Source organism: Stegostoma tigrinum, chromosome 47 (genome assembly GCF_030684315.1).
Source record: "Stegostoma tigrinum isolate sSteTig4 chromosome 47, sSteTig4.hap1, whole genome shotgun sequence".
In the NCBI taxonomy this organism is placed as follows: Eukaryota; Metazoa; Chordata; class Chondrichthyes; order Orectolobiformes; family Stegostomatidae; genus Stegostoma; species Stegostoma tigrinum.
Window position 1 is genome coordinate 6,802,054 of NC_081400.1, and position 17,026 is coordinate 6,819,079.

Consider the following 17,026-nt stretch of genomic DNA (forward strand, 5'->3'; position numbering starts at 1 on the left):
GACACTTCCGCCATTTACAATCCGACCCCACCACCCAAGACATTTTTCCATCCCCTCCCCTGTCTGCTTTCCGGAGACCACTCTCTCCGTGACTCCCTTGTTCGCTCCACACTGCCCTCCAACCCCACCATACCCGGCACCTTCCCCTGCAACCGCAGGAAATGCTACACTTGTCCCCACACCTCCTCCCTCACCCCTATCCCAGGCCCCAAGATGACATTCCACATTAAGCAGAGGTTCACCTGCACATCTGCCAATGTGGTATACTGCATCCACTGTACCCGGTGTGGCTTCCTCTACATTGGGGAAACCAAGCAGAGGCTTGGGGACCGCTTTGCAGAACACCTCCGCTCAGTTCGCAACAAACAACTGCACCTCCCAGTCGCAAACCATTTCCACTCCCCCTCCCATTCTTTAGATGACATGTCCATCATGGGCCTCCTGCAGTGCCACAATGATGACACCCGAAGGTTGCAGGAACAGCAACTCATATTCCGCCTGGGAACCCTGCAGCCATATGGTATCAATGTAGACTTCACCAGTTTCAAAATCTCCCCTTCCCCTACTGTATCCCTAAACCAGCCCAGTTCGTCCCCTCCCCCCACTGCACCACACAACCAGCCCAGCTCTTCCCCCCCACCCACTGCATCCCAAAACCAGTCCAACCTGTCTCTGCCTCCCTAACCGGTTCTTCATCTCATCCATCCCTTCCTCCCACCCCAAGCCGCACCCCCATCTACCTACTAACCTCATCCCACCTCCTTGACCTGTCCGTCTTCCCTGGACTGACCTATCCCCTCCCTACCTCTCCACCTATACTCTCTCCACCTATCTCTTTACTCTCCATCTTCGGTCCGCCTCCCCCTCTCTCCCTATTTATTCCAGTTCCCTCTCCCCATCCCCCTCTCTGATGAAGGGTCTAGGCCCGAAACGTCAGCTTTTGTGCTCCTGAGATGCTGCTTGGCCTGCTGTGTTCATCCAGCCTCACATTTTGTTATGTTAGTCAAGACCCTTTCCGTTTGAACCTGGGTGTTTGTCCCAGCACCATCCACTCAGTCTCCTGAAAGCAGTGTGGGCTGAGTGGCCTCATCCCCTGTGTGCTGGAGTCAGGCTGCTTGTTGTATTTGGAGTACAGGCCTGGAAAGTGTAGCGCTGCGGCTTTAGCTGGCTGACATTTGGGATTGCTGATTCACAAGTAACCAAGCCCCGCACACGCTCTCTCACACACATGCGCACATACGCGCGCACGCACACACACACACACCTGAGTTTAGCCCAGGCGGACGACCCAGTCGGACCCGATGAACCCTTGGAGATAGCCGGGATCGTCTGAGTATTGGTTCCAGCCCCTGACAGACATCTCTGTGAATCTCCTGGTGCCTAAACCTTCACTAAGTACACCCCCTACTTTCACGGGAAGATGTGAAAAATAAAAGCAACTGCTTTCATCCCTCTATCATTCCCCCTTTTGACAATGATGCGGACGGGAGTCCTTTGAGTAGATCAATTCGGTGTTGTTCATAAAACAAAAGATGAAAATGTCAATGTCGGGGTACATAGACCGTTGAATAAATGTGCTTATTGCTCTCATTTTTATGAAAGGTCCCAGCCATACCTCCCTCACATGGCTGCTGTTGCCAAGCAACATCCCGACTTGTAATATGTAGGGATCACGCCACATTAGCTCATTCCTGATACTCCTGAGCTCTCCCAAACTCCTCCCCTGTTCTCCACACCAATTACCTCAGACCAGATTTGTCATCTCTCTTCCCATCTGTTCTGTACTGCATTTACGTAGCACCCTTACTGTCGCCAAGCAGATTATGGATGCATGTAAAGTTGAGCCCAGGAAGACAGGGAGAGCCTAGCAAGCAGGCAGCACCTGTTTAACATCGTGTCTAAAGAAACAGCATTTGACAGTGCGGAGCTCCCTCGGCACTGACCTTCTGATGCAGCCCGTTCCCTCAGCGCTGGCTCTCCATCAGCACTGACCCTCTGACAGTGCGCTGTTCCCTTGGCGCTGACTTTCTGACACAGCCCAGTCCCTTGGTGCTGACCCTCCGACAGTGCCTGCTCCCTCAGTGCTGACTCTCTGACACCAAAACTGGCAGCTTCCGCTTGTATTTTGGATTTTAAATCTGTGTCGCAGGATTGTGAACCTGCAACTTTCCAACTGCAAGGCAAGAAAGAGAACCACTCTCTGAATCATTTATTCCCCCGCACCAGCCCACTGCCCTCCCCCATACCCTTCAGGATGGAAGATGGTCCTGAGCCCAGTTAGCATGGAGTAGTTTACTTCCGTACTAGGCTTTACATCAATAGAGCGCATTACAACCTCTTACCCCTTTTGCGTGGCAGAGAATATGCCTCTGAGCACAGCTCAGTGTATAATTAAACACGTTTATTGAGCAGAGTTCAGTAGTTTGTTGGAACTGCAGAAACCAACTGTTTGGCCCAACTGGGATGCCCTAGGTTTTGTGTTTCGTTTGACTCTCCTCCCTGTTTACCTCTCACATGGAAGTGCCTTCTGACCCACTAGCTATATCTGGCCAGAGCCTCAGCCAGTTCACAGTCTCCTGCTAGCGACCGTACTTTCGCCTTCTGTGCCTTTCACCTAGTTATTACAGCAAAAGTACGTGAAGGATATGTATGCATCAGGGAACAAACTGTATCAACTAGGCCTGAACAGCAAAAACCCTTCTCCTTCAGCGACAGTCTGGAGTTAGTGGCTGAGACCCATTCCCAGTGTTGTGTTGTGCTATTCTCCTGCAGAGCTTTCTGATTCATCCCAGGCACAAGACTGTCTGTAGCAAACAGCCCACTCATAAGAATTATTCAGTTTTGTTTCTCTAGAATCATACTAGATGCTTTTTGACTTCTTTGTTAAACTTTCAAGAGCTGAGAGCAAATCGAGGTTGGAGAGGGGAATGAGAGTATGAGGAGCAACCATGTATTTTTATTGGAAACAGCAACTAAATGTAAAATCAAGCCAGGACTCCCTACAGCGTGGAAACAGGCCACACCAACTCTCCAAACAGCATCCCACCCAGACTCATCCCCATTCCTGCATTTTCCCATGGCCAATTCACCCTAACCTGCATATCTTTGGACTATGAGAGGAAACCGTCACAGACACAGGGAGAATGTGCAAACTCCACGCAGACAGTCACCAGAAGGTGGAATTGAACCTGGGTGACCGGTGCTGTGGGACTGCAGTACTAACTGAACCACTGTGCCACCCAGGAACTGGAAAGTGAGGGATAGGCAACAATATGATGAAGCGTCGTGCAGAATTATCTGGAGACTATGTTAAGGAAAAATGAGCAAGGCCGTGTATGAGAAATTCTTGCATTGAGCGTGCAAGAAAAAGCATGTGTGTGAGATATTTTACATTGTGAGAGATGTAGACTGAGAAATTTTGATACCAAGTGCGCAAGAGTGATAGAGGATCTGAACTGAGAATTTGTTACATCACAGACATACTTGTGAGAGATTTTAGAGCATGTGAGAAAGTTAAACGTTGAGTGTAGACATGAGCAGAGGGTGTAGACGATGTGTGAGACATTTTATATCAGATGCTTGAGAGTATATAGACTGAGGTAATTCTTTGCATCAAATGTGTACATAAGAATGAGTGTGAGAGGGATTTTTATTCGTGTGCTTAAGAGAAAGGACGCAGTGTGGTGTGATACTGAGGGGTGGGGGATATCGATGGTTTACTCTGCCGTTGAGGCTCCCCAGTGAACAGTGTACACCAGAAATGGTTGTACTATCTTTTTATTCTGAAATCACACGACACCAGGTCAGATTCCAACAGGTTTGCTTGAAATCGCAAGCTTTCAGACCACCGCTGCTTTGTTGGGTGAAGTGGAGGGAAGTGCACAGGCACAGAATTTATCTGGCCGTTATCTCTCTGCATATAAATTCCTATGTTCAATAAACCTGTTGGATTTTAACCTGGTGCCGTGTCGGACTTTGTCCACCCCAGTGCAACATTAGCACTTCTGCACCATATCTTTTTATATCTTTGGGCACCACTGATTGGAGTCTGTGTGATATAAAGACATCTGGAGTGCTGTTGCAGAGGGAGCTTCACCCAGTCCCACTGATGGAGTGGCCAATTGTTTTCAAGTCAGGGTGGTGTGTGGCTGGAAGGGTAACTTGGAGGGGTTGGTGTTCCCATGTATCTGCTGCCCTTGTTCTTCTAGAAAGTAGAGGTTATGGGTTTGGAAGATGCTGCCTAAGAAGTTTTGATGAATTCCTGCAATGCGTCTTGTAGATGGTACACACTGCTGCGACTGAGGGTCAGTGGCAGAGGGAGAGGATGTTTGTGGATATGGTGGCAGTTAAGTGGACTGCTTTATCCTGTATGATGTCAAGCTTCTCAAGTGTTGTCGGAGCTGCCCCCATCCGGGGCAAGTGGGGGGTGTTACATCACACTCCTGCCTTGTCCATTGTGGGACAGGCTTTTGCGGGGGAGTCAGGAGGTGAGTTACTCGCTGCAGGATTCCCTCCTCTGACCTCTTGTAGCCTCTGTATTTATGTAGTAAGACTATTGCAGAGAAATGTGATTTGGTTCAGCAGGAAGGACATGAGGACACAATGCAAAGAATAGGGTGCAAATACAAGAGCAGAGAAACTGGGTGTGGCAGCTTAGTATTGATCAGAGATTCCTCGGGGAAGGCCCCCTGCTATATTTGAACACTGCCATGGAACCATACACAGTTATAGAATCATAGGCAGTGTAGAAGCAGGCCATTCGGTCCATGGAGTCCGTACTGACAAACCAAAGAGCATCCCACTGAGACCCACACCCCTACCCTGCATTTCCCATGGCAATCCACCTAACCTGGGCTATGGGAGGAAGCCCACACAGACTCAGGGAGAACATGCAAACTCCACACAGACATTCGCCTGTTGGTGGAATCAAACCTGTGTCCTGGCGCTCTGAGGCAACAGTGCTGACCACTGAGCCACTGTGCTGCCTGTCAGAGGGCATTTGGGGTCATCGCATTAATGTCACACTGAAAGACGGCGCTGCTGGTGTGGTCCTCCCCTCAATAATGGTACTGCTATTCAATGTTTACAATGGATACTGTCTCAGTGCAGCTGTGGCCACCAATGAAACTTGAAGCTGGTCTGAGCCGAATGAACAGACTGAGATCACAACACTAGCCATCGAGAAGCATAGGGGGGAATATTCCTGTGTGGTTCTCTTGGATATGAACCTCAACATAGGCTGGCCTCTCATCAGTAAACCACGGCCAAGTGCCTTCACACAAAGAATTGCCTCAGTATGAGTGGGAGTGTGCAATGTGTGTAGTGTGGGCACGTCTGTGCCGAGAGTCCTGTCCCAAACTAGTGTCAAGGAGTAGGAATAGGCCGTTTTGAGCCCCAAGTCGGCTCTGCCATTTGATATGGTCACAGTTAACCTGACTGTGGCCTTAACTCCACTTGTCCATCTACCCTTCGGTAATCTCTGACTCACTTGTTGGTTTGCGGTTTTTATGATCCTCCACGTCAAATAGTGTAAATCGTAAAGTTGTGCAGAATCTTCCAGCATGTGCATGCAGCCTCTCTGCTCCATGCCAATGTTTCTCCTCTTCATCACCCCCCAACTCTCTATTCTTGCATTCCTCCCTCCCACATGTCTTTAATCAAGCTTCTCCCTGCAGTGTATCTCTGCGATTTACCTCATCTACTCCCTGTAAGAGTGAGTCTCACATTCCCTGCCCCATTCCCTGAGGAAAGCATTTGTCCCAAATTTCTGATGGGGATTATTAGTGACCATCTTGTAATGATGTGTTATATTTGGCTCAACTATATCGGATGAGAGCGAGTCCCCCCTTCTCCCTCTACTCCCTGTGGGAGCAAGTCCCCCATTCTCTTCCCCCCCCCCCAAACCCGCACAAATGAGTCCCCCATTCCCCGCACCCCCCAACCAAACCCCACAGGAGTGAGACCCCATTCTTCCTCCCTTCCCCCGGGAGCAAGTCCCCCATTCTCCCCCACCCCCCTACAAACCCCTGTTTTCCCTCCACACTCCCGCGAGAGTGAGTCCCCCATTCTCCCTCCACACTTCCCGCAGGAGAATGGAGTACTCACTGCCTCCACACTTTCCACGTTAGTAAGTCCACCGTCCTTCCCCAAACCCCGTGGGAACGAGTCCGCCGTTCTTCCTCCACACTCCCTGTGGGAGCAATTCCCTCATTCCTGTCCCATTCCCCATGAGAGCAAGCCCCTGTTCTTCACCACTCCCCATTGGAGTGAGCCCCCAGTCCCTGCGGCACTGAGCCCTCTATTCTCATTCTGCCACACACCCCATGGGAGGGAGTCCCCCACTCTCCCTAGGATCGTGTTCCCCATTCTCCACCATTCCCCATGGGAACAAGTCCCCATTTTCCCCTAGTCCCCACAGGAACAAGACCTCTCCATTGATCTCCACACCCTGTGGGATTGAGTACCTCATTCTACTGCCCCGCCCTGCCCCACCCCACTCCCTGAAGGAACGAGTTCCCCCATCTTCTCCCCCCCCCCCCCCCGCCCCCCACTCCCTGCAGGAGCGAGTCCCCCCCATCTTCTCCCCCCCCACTCCCTGTGAGAGAGTCTCCCATTCTTCTCCACTCCCCACAGGAACAAGACCCCATTCGCCCCCATGCCCCATAGAAGAGAGTTCCCCATTCTCACCTCATACTCCCCGTGGGAGCGCATCCATTCCACCACCTCCCACCCTTCTCCAAGCTCCCCCCATTCTCTATGCACCCCGGGGGAGTGATCCCCCTGCCGACACCCCACAGGAGCACACCCTTCATTCCCCACGGGAGTGAGTCTGCCATTCTCCCCTCTCTCTGTGGGATGACCTTTCTCCTGACTCTCAATTAGATTTATTCCTGACTGCTGATGCCCTGCTCACTGTGTGTCCATGGCACCCTGTCAAGTAGAACATCTCTACATTTACTCTATCGAATCCCTTTCAGAGCTTTAAACACAAGTAGCCAGTTGTCCCAGAAGAGGGGCTATCAGATTCAGTCATGGCCCAGCAGTTTAGTGAGCAGGAGTGCAGATCTTTTCTCGACAAGTTATTTTTAATTAAAATGACGGAGCACTGTTCCTTGTAATTAAATGCTACTTTGAGGCAATTACATTCAACAGTAAGAATGTGTGCCTTGTGTGAGAGTGAGGAGACGTTGTTGATATCCCAAAGTTAGTAGCTTTATAAAGTTACACTGCCTGCACAGGATGGGAACAGACTATTTGGCCTGTCTGGTCCATGCTGCACGTACTCCCCTCTTCATCTTCGCCACCCCACTACCAGATTTCCCTCTGTTTCTCCCTTGTGTCTAGCTTCCCCTTCACTGCATGTCTGCTCTTCATCTCAAATACTCTGTGCAGGTGCAAGTTCCATGGGACTTCATTCCAGAACTTGGCCATTCAGCCCCTTGAATCTGCTCTGCCATTCAGTAAAGTCACATCTGTGGTCTCAATTCCAATTTGCTGTCTGTCTCCCACGACCCTTGACTATTAGAAATCTATCTAACTCACGTTAACAATCCAGCCTCTGCTACCTTCTGTAGAAGAGAATTCTACAAACTAAAAATGCCCTTCTACTGTGATCCATAGCTCTGGCCTTGTCCATGAGGAGAGATTCTCCTGCTATCCGGCCTGTCCCGTTCCCTTTGGATCTCCTATGTTTTAATAAGACCACCTCCCATTCTGCGCATTTCAAATGGACACCTCTCCAATGCTCAACCTTGTTTCATTGGAAAAGCCCTTCATTCCAGGAATCATAGAATCCCTACAGGGTGGAAGCAGGCTTTTGGGCCCATTGAGTCCACGCTGACCATTCAAAGAATGTCCTCCTCAGACACACCCTATCCCTGTAACCCTGCATTTCCCACGGCCTATCCACCCTCACCTGCACTTGGGGGGAACCTGAAGAAAACCCACGCAGACATGATGTGGGGTCTGTGGCGGGGGGGAGAGAGCGGGATATGTGCACACTCTGTACAGACAGTTGTCCGAAGCTGGAATCAAGCCCAGGTTCTTGGCGCTGTGTGGCAGCATGCTGACCACTGAGCCATGTGCTATCCTAATGGGTCAAGAGAAGCTTTTCTGAAGGCGATTATGTATTTTCTTTTCAAATAACGAGATCCGAACTGTACACTGAACTCCAGATGGGGTAAAATAATCCTGACTTTGAAATTCTGTTCCCCTTGCAATACACCTCTGAGGCTTGTTGGTCTGTGCAGTTCTGTTCCACTGAGGGTCGTGGGGGGCTGTGTCATTGAATTTATTCAAGAATTGGTTAGATAGACTTACGACAGCCAAGGATCATGGGCTCAGGGAGCAAAGTGGAACTGAGATCAGATCAGCCTTGCTAATCAATTTTTGTACCTGCATACTAATTTTTTGCAATTTGAAAACATAGTAAGCTGGGAACGGGTGAAGGGGCAACCCTATTAATAAAGAATGTAATCAGCATTGATAGTCAGAGATGAACTCCACTTGAATGAGCGCCATGTAGAAGTAGTTAGGTTCTAATTAAGAAGTAGACATGGTTAGAGGTCATTTGTGAGAGCTATTATAGACCACAGTACCGTAGTTACACAGTGGGCAGAGTATTCAGGAAGCACAAAGTGGGGTGTGTAAATCACAGGTGAATTAAACTTATGTATAGGTTCTCCAAACCAGATTGGCAAAAATAGCCCAGATATGAGTTCAGAGTATATTTGGGACAATTTCCTTGAGCAGTTCATTCAAGAGCTAACTGGAGAACAGGATATTCTTAGCCTGATAATGTATAATGAATCCATAATCTCATCATAGAGGACTTTCTTAGGCAACAGGAATCATAACACAGAGATAGTAGGAACTGCGATGCTGGAGAATCTGAGATAACAAGGTGTAGAGCTGGATGAACACAGCAGGCCAAGCAGCATCACTGGAGCAGGTAGCCTGCTTGGCCTACTGTGTTCATCCAGCTCTGCACCTTTTTATCTAGCAATCATAACACGATGGGATTACATGTTCACTTTAAAGATGGAGAAAGTAGATCTAAGATTGGTGTTTTAAACCTGAATCAAAATAATCATAAGGGTACGAAGGCAGAGCTTGCTAAAGTGAGCTGAGAAACCAGGTTAGAAGGTAGGGTGATAGAGACGCATATTGTCACCACAGTCTGAGTGGAGATGTTTCCCTTCAATTCCTGACTGGCTTCATTTCTGACTGTCTTATGCGGAGGCCCCACGTTCTGACCTCACACAATTGGAGACATCTCTATGTTCATTTTATCAATCCGTTTTATGAACTTAAAGTCCTCTATCAGCCTTCTGTGTTCTAACAAAAGGTGGTGAGCCTGTGGCTTTCCCTAATAATTGCAGCCCGTCACACCTGGTATCCTCTGTGTCAATCTATTCTGTACCTTCTCCAATGCCTCACCATCCTGTCAAGTAATGTCGAGACTGGAACTGTGTGCATAGGCCTCACTGGTCTAACTTGTGAACTTTTCAATCATCAAAGTCTGTGCGTTGTTCAGTGTTGTGCTGCTATCTGCATTTCAGTTTCACCCTTCTAGGAGGTACAGATTGTAGATTTGGAAGTTACTGTTGGCAGACCTTCCTGTAGATGGTACGCACTGCTGCTGCTGAGCATCGGTGGTGGAGGGAGTGAACGCTTATGGATGTGGTACCAAACAAGGAGGCTGCTTTGTCCTGATAGTGTCGAGCTTCTTGAGTGTTGTTGGAGCCATACCCACTCAGGCAAGTGGAGAGAATTTCCCTGACACTCGTGACTCGTGCTTTGTCAATTAAGGACAGGCTTTGGGGAGTCAGGACATGAGTTACACATTGAAGGATTCCCAGCCTCCTACCAGTTACAGTATTTATACAGGCCATTTCAGTTCCTGCCTAAACACCTGTTCTATATCTGCGTAAACCCTCTCCCTCTGCCTAAACCTCACATCCCCAACTCATTCACTCTGTCTCTCTCTTCCTCTCTCTGAGGGTTTGGGATATATGGAGGGACTGGATAGGCGAGGACTTCTTTCCCTGCAGTGTATGAGGTTGAGGAGTGACCTTTCAGAGGTTTATACAATCATGAGGGACATTGATAAGGTGAATAGCAAACGTCTTTTCCCCAGGGGAGTTCAAAACTCGAGGGTATAATTTTAAGATGAGAAGAGAAAGATTTAAAATGGATCTGAGGGTCACCTTTTCCATTGAGGGTTGTTCGTATGTGGAATGAGCTGCCAGAGGACGTGGTGGGTGCTGGTTCAGTTACGGCACATAAAAGCCATTTGGACGGGTGCGTGGATAGGAAAAGTTTAGAGGGATATGAGCCAAACGCACGCAGAAGGGACTGGGAAACTTTGTCAGCATCGATGATTTGGACTGAAGGGTTTGTTTCCATGACTCTGATTCTGTGCCTAAATCCCTCTCCCTCGCTGTGGTTAGCACTGCTGCCTCACAGCACCAGGGACCCGGGTTCAATTCCACCCTCGGGCAACTGTCTCTATGGAGTTTTCACATTCTCCCCATGTCTGCATGGGTTTTCTCCCACAGTGCAACGGTGTGCAGGTTAGGGTGGATTAGCCATACTAAATTGCCCCATAGTGTCCAGGGATGCTTATTAGACATGGGGAAATGCAGAGGTAGGGAAATGAGTCAGGCTGGGATGTTCTTCAGAGGATTTGTTGGATTGAATGGCCTGTTTCCACACTGTGGGGGTTCTATGGATTCTCTCTCTGTCTAAACCCCTCCCTCCTCATTTTCTCTCTCTCCCCCTTTTACATCTTTTTCTTTCTCTCCGTCTGTTTTCCTTCTTTTTTGATACTCCTTTGAAGTGCCCCCCTTGGGTGAGAATTTGACTTCCTGTCTGCTCACCTGGCTCAGTGTTCAGTTTGGCTGTATAAAGCTCCTGCAAAATGTTGAATGTTGCTGGGTAAATGCCAAGAACACGACACCATGGGCCTGTAGTTGGAATTAATCTCTGTGCCTTTGCTCCCCCCACCCTGCCCCGACCCAGCAGTGACAGCAGCATGGACAGAATGACGGACGATGCCCTGAGGCTCCACCTGCTAAAGCGAGGCCTGGACCGTGCCGAGGAGCGGGATGACGTGGTGGCTAAGCGGTTGAAGATGGAAGGCCATGAGGCCATGGAGCGGCTGAAGATGCTGGCCCTGCTGAAGCGCAAGGACATGGCCAGCCCCGAGATGCCCCAGGACCTGGTGGTCAAACCAGAGCACCAGAAGGTGGGCGAGGAGAAGCTGAACGGCAGTCTGAAGCCCCGCCTGGAAATCCGCAGCGCGGGCAAAGCGGGCAAGGAGAACATGGGGGATGAGCCAGTCGACATGAGTGCCCACAAAAGGTAAAAGCTGTCAGCTCAGGGCTGGTGGGGGGGAAGAGAGCATCAGGTGGTGTGTGTGTGTGTGTGTGTGTGTGTGTGTGTGTGTGTGTGTGTGTGTGTGTGTGTGTGTGTGAGTGAGAGAGAGGGGGAGGGAGGGAGGGAGGGAGGGCAAGGAATGGGTCAGGATTCAGAGAATTGTACAGCATGGAAATGGATCTTTTAGTCCATTCATCCACGCTGACCAGATATCCTAAGTCCCATTTGTCAGCATTTTGGTCATATCCCTCTAAACCCTTCCTATTCATATAGCCATCCAGATGCCTTTTAAATGTTGTAGCAGCCCCCAACACTTCCTGTGGCAGCTCATTCCATACATGCACACTGTCTGTGTGAAAAAGTTGCCCCTCAGGTTGCTTTTAAATCTTTCACCTCTCATGTTAAACAATGCCCCTCTAGTTTTGCTCTCCCCCTCACCCTGGGGAATAGCACAGGGCCAGCATCTACAGTCTGTCCATAGCCTTATGGTCTTCCATCTTCAGCTGCTTTGCCACCACATCATTCTGCTCCTAGTCTATTCACCTCTCAGCCTCCAATGTTCCAGGGAAAATAGCCCCGGCCTATTCATCTTCTCCCTATAGCTCAAACCCTCCAACCCTGGCAATATCTTTTCTGCACATCTTTCCTGTAGCAGGGAGACCAGAATAGAACGTCGTATTCCAAAAGTAGCGTAACCAATGTCCTGTACAATCACAACCTAACATCATAACTCCTACACTGAGTGCACTGACCAATAAAGGCAAATGCCTTCTTCACCACCCTGTCTACCTGTGACTCCACTTGCAAGGAACTATGAACCTACACCCTAAGGTCTCTTTATTCAGCAACACTACCATTAACCATAAATCCTGCCCTGGTTTCCCTTACCAAGTCCTGGGAGGATTCCGATCATATCGATGTGAAGGGGTGGGGGGAGGGGGGAGGCAGTATTCACGAGCTACCAGCATGTGGAGGCTTCACGTTAATTTGCAGTTGGAAGGTTCAAGTTATAGGATGATAACAGAGAATGTATGGTGTGCTTTGAATTCATTGGTGGGGTGGGGGTGTTGCTGGCTGGCCAGCATTTCTCACCAGTCCCTAGTTGCCTTGGAGCTGGTGGTGGTGAGCTGCCTTGTAGTCCATGTGCTATGGGTTGACCCACAGGGCTGTTCAGGAAGAAATTCCAGGATCTTGACCCAATGACAGTGAAGGATCGATAATATATTTCCAAGTCAGGATGGCAAGTGATTTGGAGAGTTGCTTGCAGGGGGTGGTGGTCCCATGTATCTCCTGCACTTGTCCTTCTGGATGGAAGTGGTCATAGGTTTGGTAGTGGGTGAACTTCTGCATGCATCTTGTGGATGGTACACACTGCTGCGACTGAGTGTCAGTGTTGGAGGGCATGGATGTTTGTAGGTGTGGTGCCAATCAGGCAGGGGCTACTTTATCGTGGATGGTGTTGAGCTTCTCGAGTGTTGTTGAAGCTGCACTCCTCCAGGCAAGTGGGCCCCCTTAGCAGGCTTCATTGACAAATGGGGGTGGTCCCTTTGAATGCTTGCATCTCTCATCTCAACTGAGAACTTCATACTCCTCCTACATTCTGAATAGAATCTCAAATGCATCTCCAGTTAATGTCCACCACCTACCTGCCTGCAATTAATATCATCAGAACAGCTCCCCAGCAGGTTCGGGGTCAGGGGAGGAGTCTTCCACGAGACAGAGGTATTACATGTGCCTTCTTCGGCCCCCTGCAGCGACGTGGATAGAGAGCGGAGCACCCCCTCGCCAGATATCATCGTGCTGTCGGACAATGAGGCATCCAGCCCGAGGGCCAATGGCAGGTTCGAAGACCGCAACAAAGTGGCGAACCTGGAGCTCTTTAAGGTAAGTGGCTGGCCTTTCCCACTGCACGATAGACATGCCCGGTGAGGCACTGCCACCTCACTGCGCCTCGCTCCCAGTCATCCTGCATGCTGTGCATGCACTGACAAGCCTGGTCGCGCAGGCGTGCTATCCAACCACTTGAGTGTGCGCCTGTGGGTGGGTGTGTGTGCTCACGCATGTAACATTGGGAGTGTGTGTTTTGGTGTGGCGTGTGTGTTTCTGTGCGCACCATTGTGTACACTGATGTACCTAACGTTAGCCCAGTATAACTGCACTTGGGTGAAAAATGTGAGGTTCTGCTGGCTCAGTAAGCTCCCTGCAGAAGTCATGGGTTCCACCCCTTGAGGCCATCAGGGCTGTGTTTAAACCTCTTCACCATTTTTTTAAAAAAGGCACTTTATTGGTTGTAGGGTGCTTCAGGACATCCTGTCTGAAAGGATTTATACACAGGAAAGTTATGCATTTAGAAATGAGGATCTATCTTATTTATCACAGCATACGAGAAGCTGGATCTGAAATTCCCAGCTCGGCATTGCTGCTGTCTCTCACTGTGCCCTGCAGTAAAAGCTTCAGGTGTCAGAGATGTTATGAGAGAGTGAAGCCTTCAAGGTCTCACAATCCAAACCCAACATAGCCTGATAAATGGCACCACGCCTGAACCATCCCACCTGAAATCCATGCAAGACCCTCTCAAAATTGCCGACACGCCAACCCATTACAGCCCATTATCCCTCTTCTGTCCTGATTTTATTTGAGAGAGTCAGGTTGAGCCTGTGACTGCTTTCCCCTATCTTATTAGGGATTAACTTGATGATATTTGGAAAAATTAGAAGGGAAATCTCCACGTGGCTCTGTAAACACACTGAATACGACTGAAACCAGGATGAATCTCTCTATTCCTGTCTCTGCCTCATTTTAGCCTTCTGTTTAACGGAGGGTTTGGGAGGCATGGTCAGGAGCAGTGCTGGTGCCTTATCAAGTCTTTCTGTTCCCCTTTCTCATTACTTAGGTAAACAGGAACGCAGGAATAGGAGGCCATTCAGCCCCCGCCTCCCCACCCCCCCACCAACTTCCGTGAGCCTGTTACACAGACAGTCTAATCAGCCCCTCTCTGAGCCTGTTACATAGGATCATTCAGCCCCTCAGGACTGTTCTGCCATTCGTTAGTATTCCAGCTGATTTGTGACCTAACTTCATCCTCTCTTTTACCATATCCCTTAATATCTTGAGTTAACCCTCAACGATTGCTAATTGAACTGCATTCAACCACGAATTTTTTTTGTTGTAAAACTCATTCACTGAATGTGGTTGTTGCTGGCTGGGCCCAGCATTTATCATCCGTCCCGAATTGCCCACTTCAGCTGTCCCCATATGGTGCAGGGACACAGTGCAGTTAGGGAAGTAGTTCTGGGATTTTGACCATGAAGGAACGGCCGATGTATTTCCAAGTTGGGATGACATGCATGGGGGTGCTTGGAGGGGAACTTGCAGGGGGCTGGTGTTCCCCTGTATCTGCTGCCCTTGACATTCTAGGGGGTAGAGGTCACAGGTTTGGAAGCTTCTGTCGGAGGGCTTGTGGTAAGCTGTGGTCCTGAGGCCAGTCACACCTTCTCTCTCTATCGCCAGGGCAAGGGCCCCGAGGAGCGGCAGATGATCATCAAGCAGCTTCGGGACGAGTTGCGGTTGGAGGAAGCCAGGCTGGTGCTGCTGAAGAAACTCCGCCAGAGCCAGATACAGAAGGAGAATGTGGTGCAGAAGGTAAGACCGAGCTCCTTAGCAGTGGGGTGAAGCTTGAACCCTGTGCTCCTGATACGCTCGGAAGGACTGAGCTCCCAGAAATCCCATAAAACACTGACCAGCCAGTGTCCAAGTGGGAATATGGGGCACTGCACTCCCAGCTGGTCATAGCCTGAGGGGAGAGCATGGCAGTAAGGAGCAGACTTGGAGTTGAGCACCCCAAGGTTCACAACGGCCTGGCATGGGGAGGTGCTTTGGGGGGGCAACCTGAAGAGTACAGTAGGGGATTGTGGTGGATCTGCTTCCTTCACAATGCTGAAAGGGTGGGGAGAAGGAGACATGTTTAGTGGTGGCATCATCATATTTCAGGTAGTGGGTGCCTGTTCTGTTGGAAACCCATTGGCACGATGCGTCAACTGTCTCCCTCATTCCCAAGCTCTCTATCCCTCTCCCATACTTGCTGTGTCTTTCCCCTTCTCCTGCACAGTCTCCACCACCACCTGCTCTCTCACCCCCTCCTCCGACCCTCTCACCTCCCCCTCCTGCTCTCCTTCACTACCCCCCACGACACTCTAGCCCACCCAGCATGCTTCCCCCTCCAATGCTCTCACCCCCCACCTCCCGCTTTTTCTCTCTCTCTCTTCTCTCTCTCTTCTCTCTCTCTCTCTTCTCTCTCTCTCCCCCCCCACCTCCCGCTTTCTCTCTCCCCCCCCCCGCCCGCCCGTGCTCTCCCCCCGCCACCGCCCGCGCGCTCTCCCTGCCCACGCGCGCACTCTCCCCCATCCTCCCTGAGTTCATCAGCCCTACCTGTAAGACCCCTTACATTTAAATAATTGTTGTTTTGTTGTTCGGAATTACCACCTACTCTGACTGTGTCTCGTCGTTTTTTTTGCCAATCGATGTTCTGTCCTCACATTCAGAACCTTCCCCATCAATCCTTCTGTTTACACTGCTACTTAAAGAGGAGAGGTGGAAGAATTCTCTCGTATAAAGTCACCCTACCAAGATATTGGTCCCTCGCCAGCTTAGGTTAGACCTGTCCTTTTTGAACAAATCTGTTCTATCCCATTAGGCATTCCAATTGTTCTGAAGCCTGAATCCCTGAACAATACACCAGCTCTTCAGCCATTGATTTATCGCCTTGAACCTTTTGTTCCTTCCCTCGTTTGAGTTTGGCTTTGGGAGTAAACCAGAAATTACTACTGTTAAGAGATAATAGGAACTGCGATGCTGGAGAATCCGAGATTTGGGATTTCTGAAGAAGGGTCTAGGCACGAAACGTCAGCCTCCCTGATGCTGCAGTTCCCATCCTCTTAAATTCACTCTGTACTTAGTTAATCTTTTCCCTAAAAATGTTATTCTTACCAATGTATGCAATAATTTCTGACTTCTCAATCTCACCTTTTAAAAATATGTTTGAAATGTTTAGAGACGTGCTTAATCCTAGCACCACAGAAGCAACAAGCTATCCTAAATTTATGTTCACTGCCACAAAATACTCCTGCCTGCGCTCCTGACAGGACAGTCCTCTCTAACAATAATTCTACCAAGTCTTGTCAAATGCTGCCTATCATAAGAAACATTCCAAGTGCCAAATAACTGACCTGTCCTTCCAATTTACTCGAGAGACTCTTCCCTTCTACAGTTCCAAAATCTGAATATTTATTTGATAGAGGAATAGCCCCCAGAGACCTTTGAGCTGCCTTCTTACCTTTCTCTGACATTCATCCATCATTCTGACTAAGCCTGCTGGCTAATAACTTCTCTAAATCTGCTAGCCACCTCACTCCGTACCTCATATATGCCCTTACTAGCATTAAGCCTTTAAAAAAAGACATTTCCTACTATCTCTGAAACATGTTTCAATAACACCTTGTCTGTAAAATAAGATACCTTTCACTACCTACAGAAACTACTAATAAAATTGGAAAATGTGAAAAAATGTCAAGCTTATAAACTCTCACCCTCTTCCTCCATCCCTCCCCCACCTCTCTCCCCACCCTTTTTTTTCCTGCAAATGCTACAG

At 49.3% G+C, this 17,026-nt stretch overlaps 1 protein-coding gene across 7 annotated transcripts in view; it reads left to right on the top strand.

Moving 5' to 3' along the window:
* The window catches only part of gatad2b (GATA zinc finger domain containing 2B), an 89,988-nt gene that overhangs the window by 50,444 nt on the left and 22,518 nt on the right, over positions 1-17,026 (top strand). For 6 of the 7 annotated variants that reach the window (XM_059643037.1, XM_059643035.1, XM_059643040.1 and 3 more), the window contains exons 2-4: positions 11,023-11,364; positions 13,134-13,263; positions 14,890-15,021. In XM_059643037.1, coding sequence (XP_059499020.1) covers positions 11,036-11,364; positions 13,134-13,263; positions 14,890-15,021 — 591 coding nt within the window. In that variant the 5' untranslated portion in view covers positions 11,023-11,035. The remainder of the gene's footprint in view (positions 1-11,022; positions 11,365-13,133; positions 13,264-14,889; positions 15,022-17,026) is intronic. The other variant, XM_059643036.1, reaches the window with a different exon arrangement.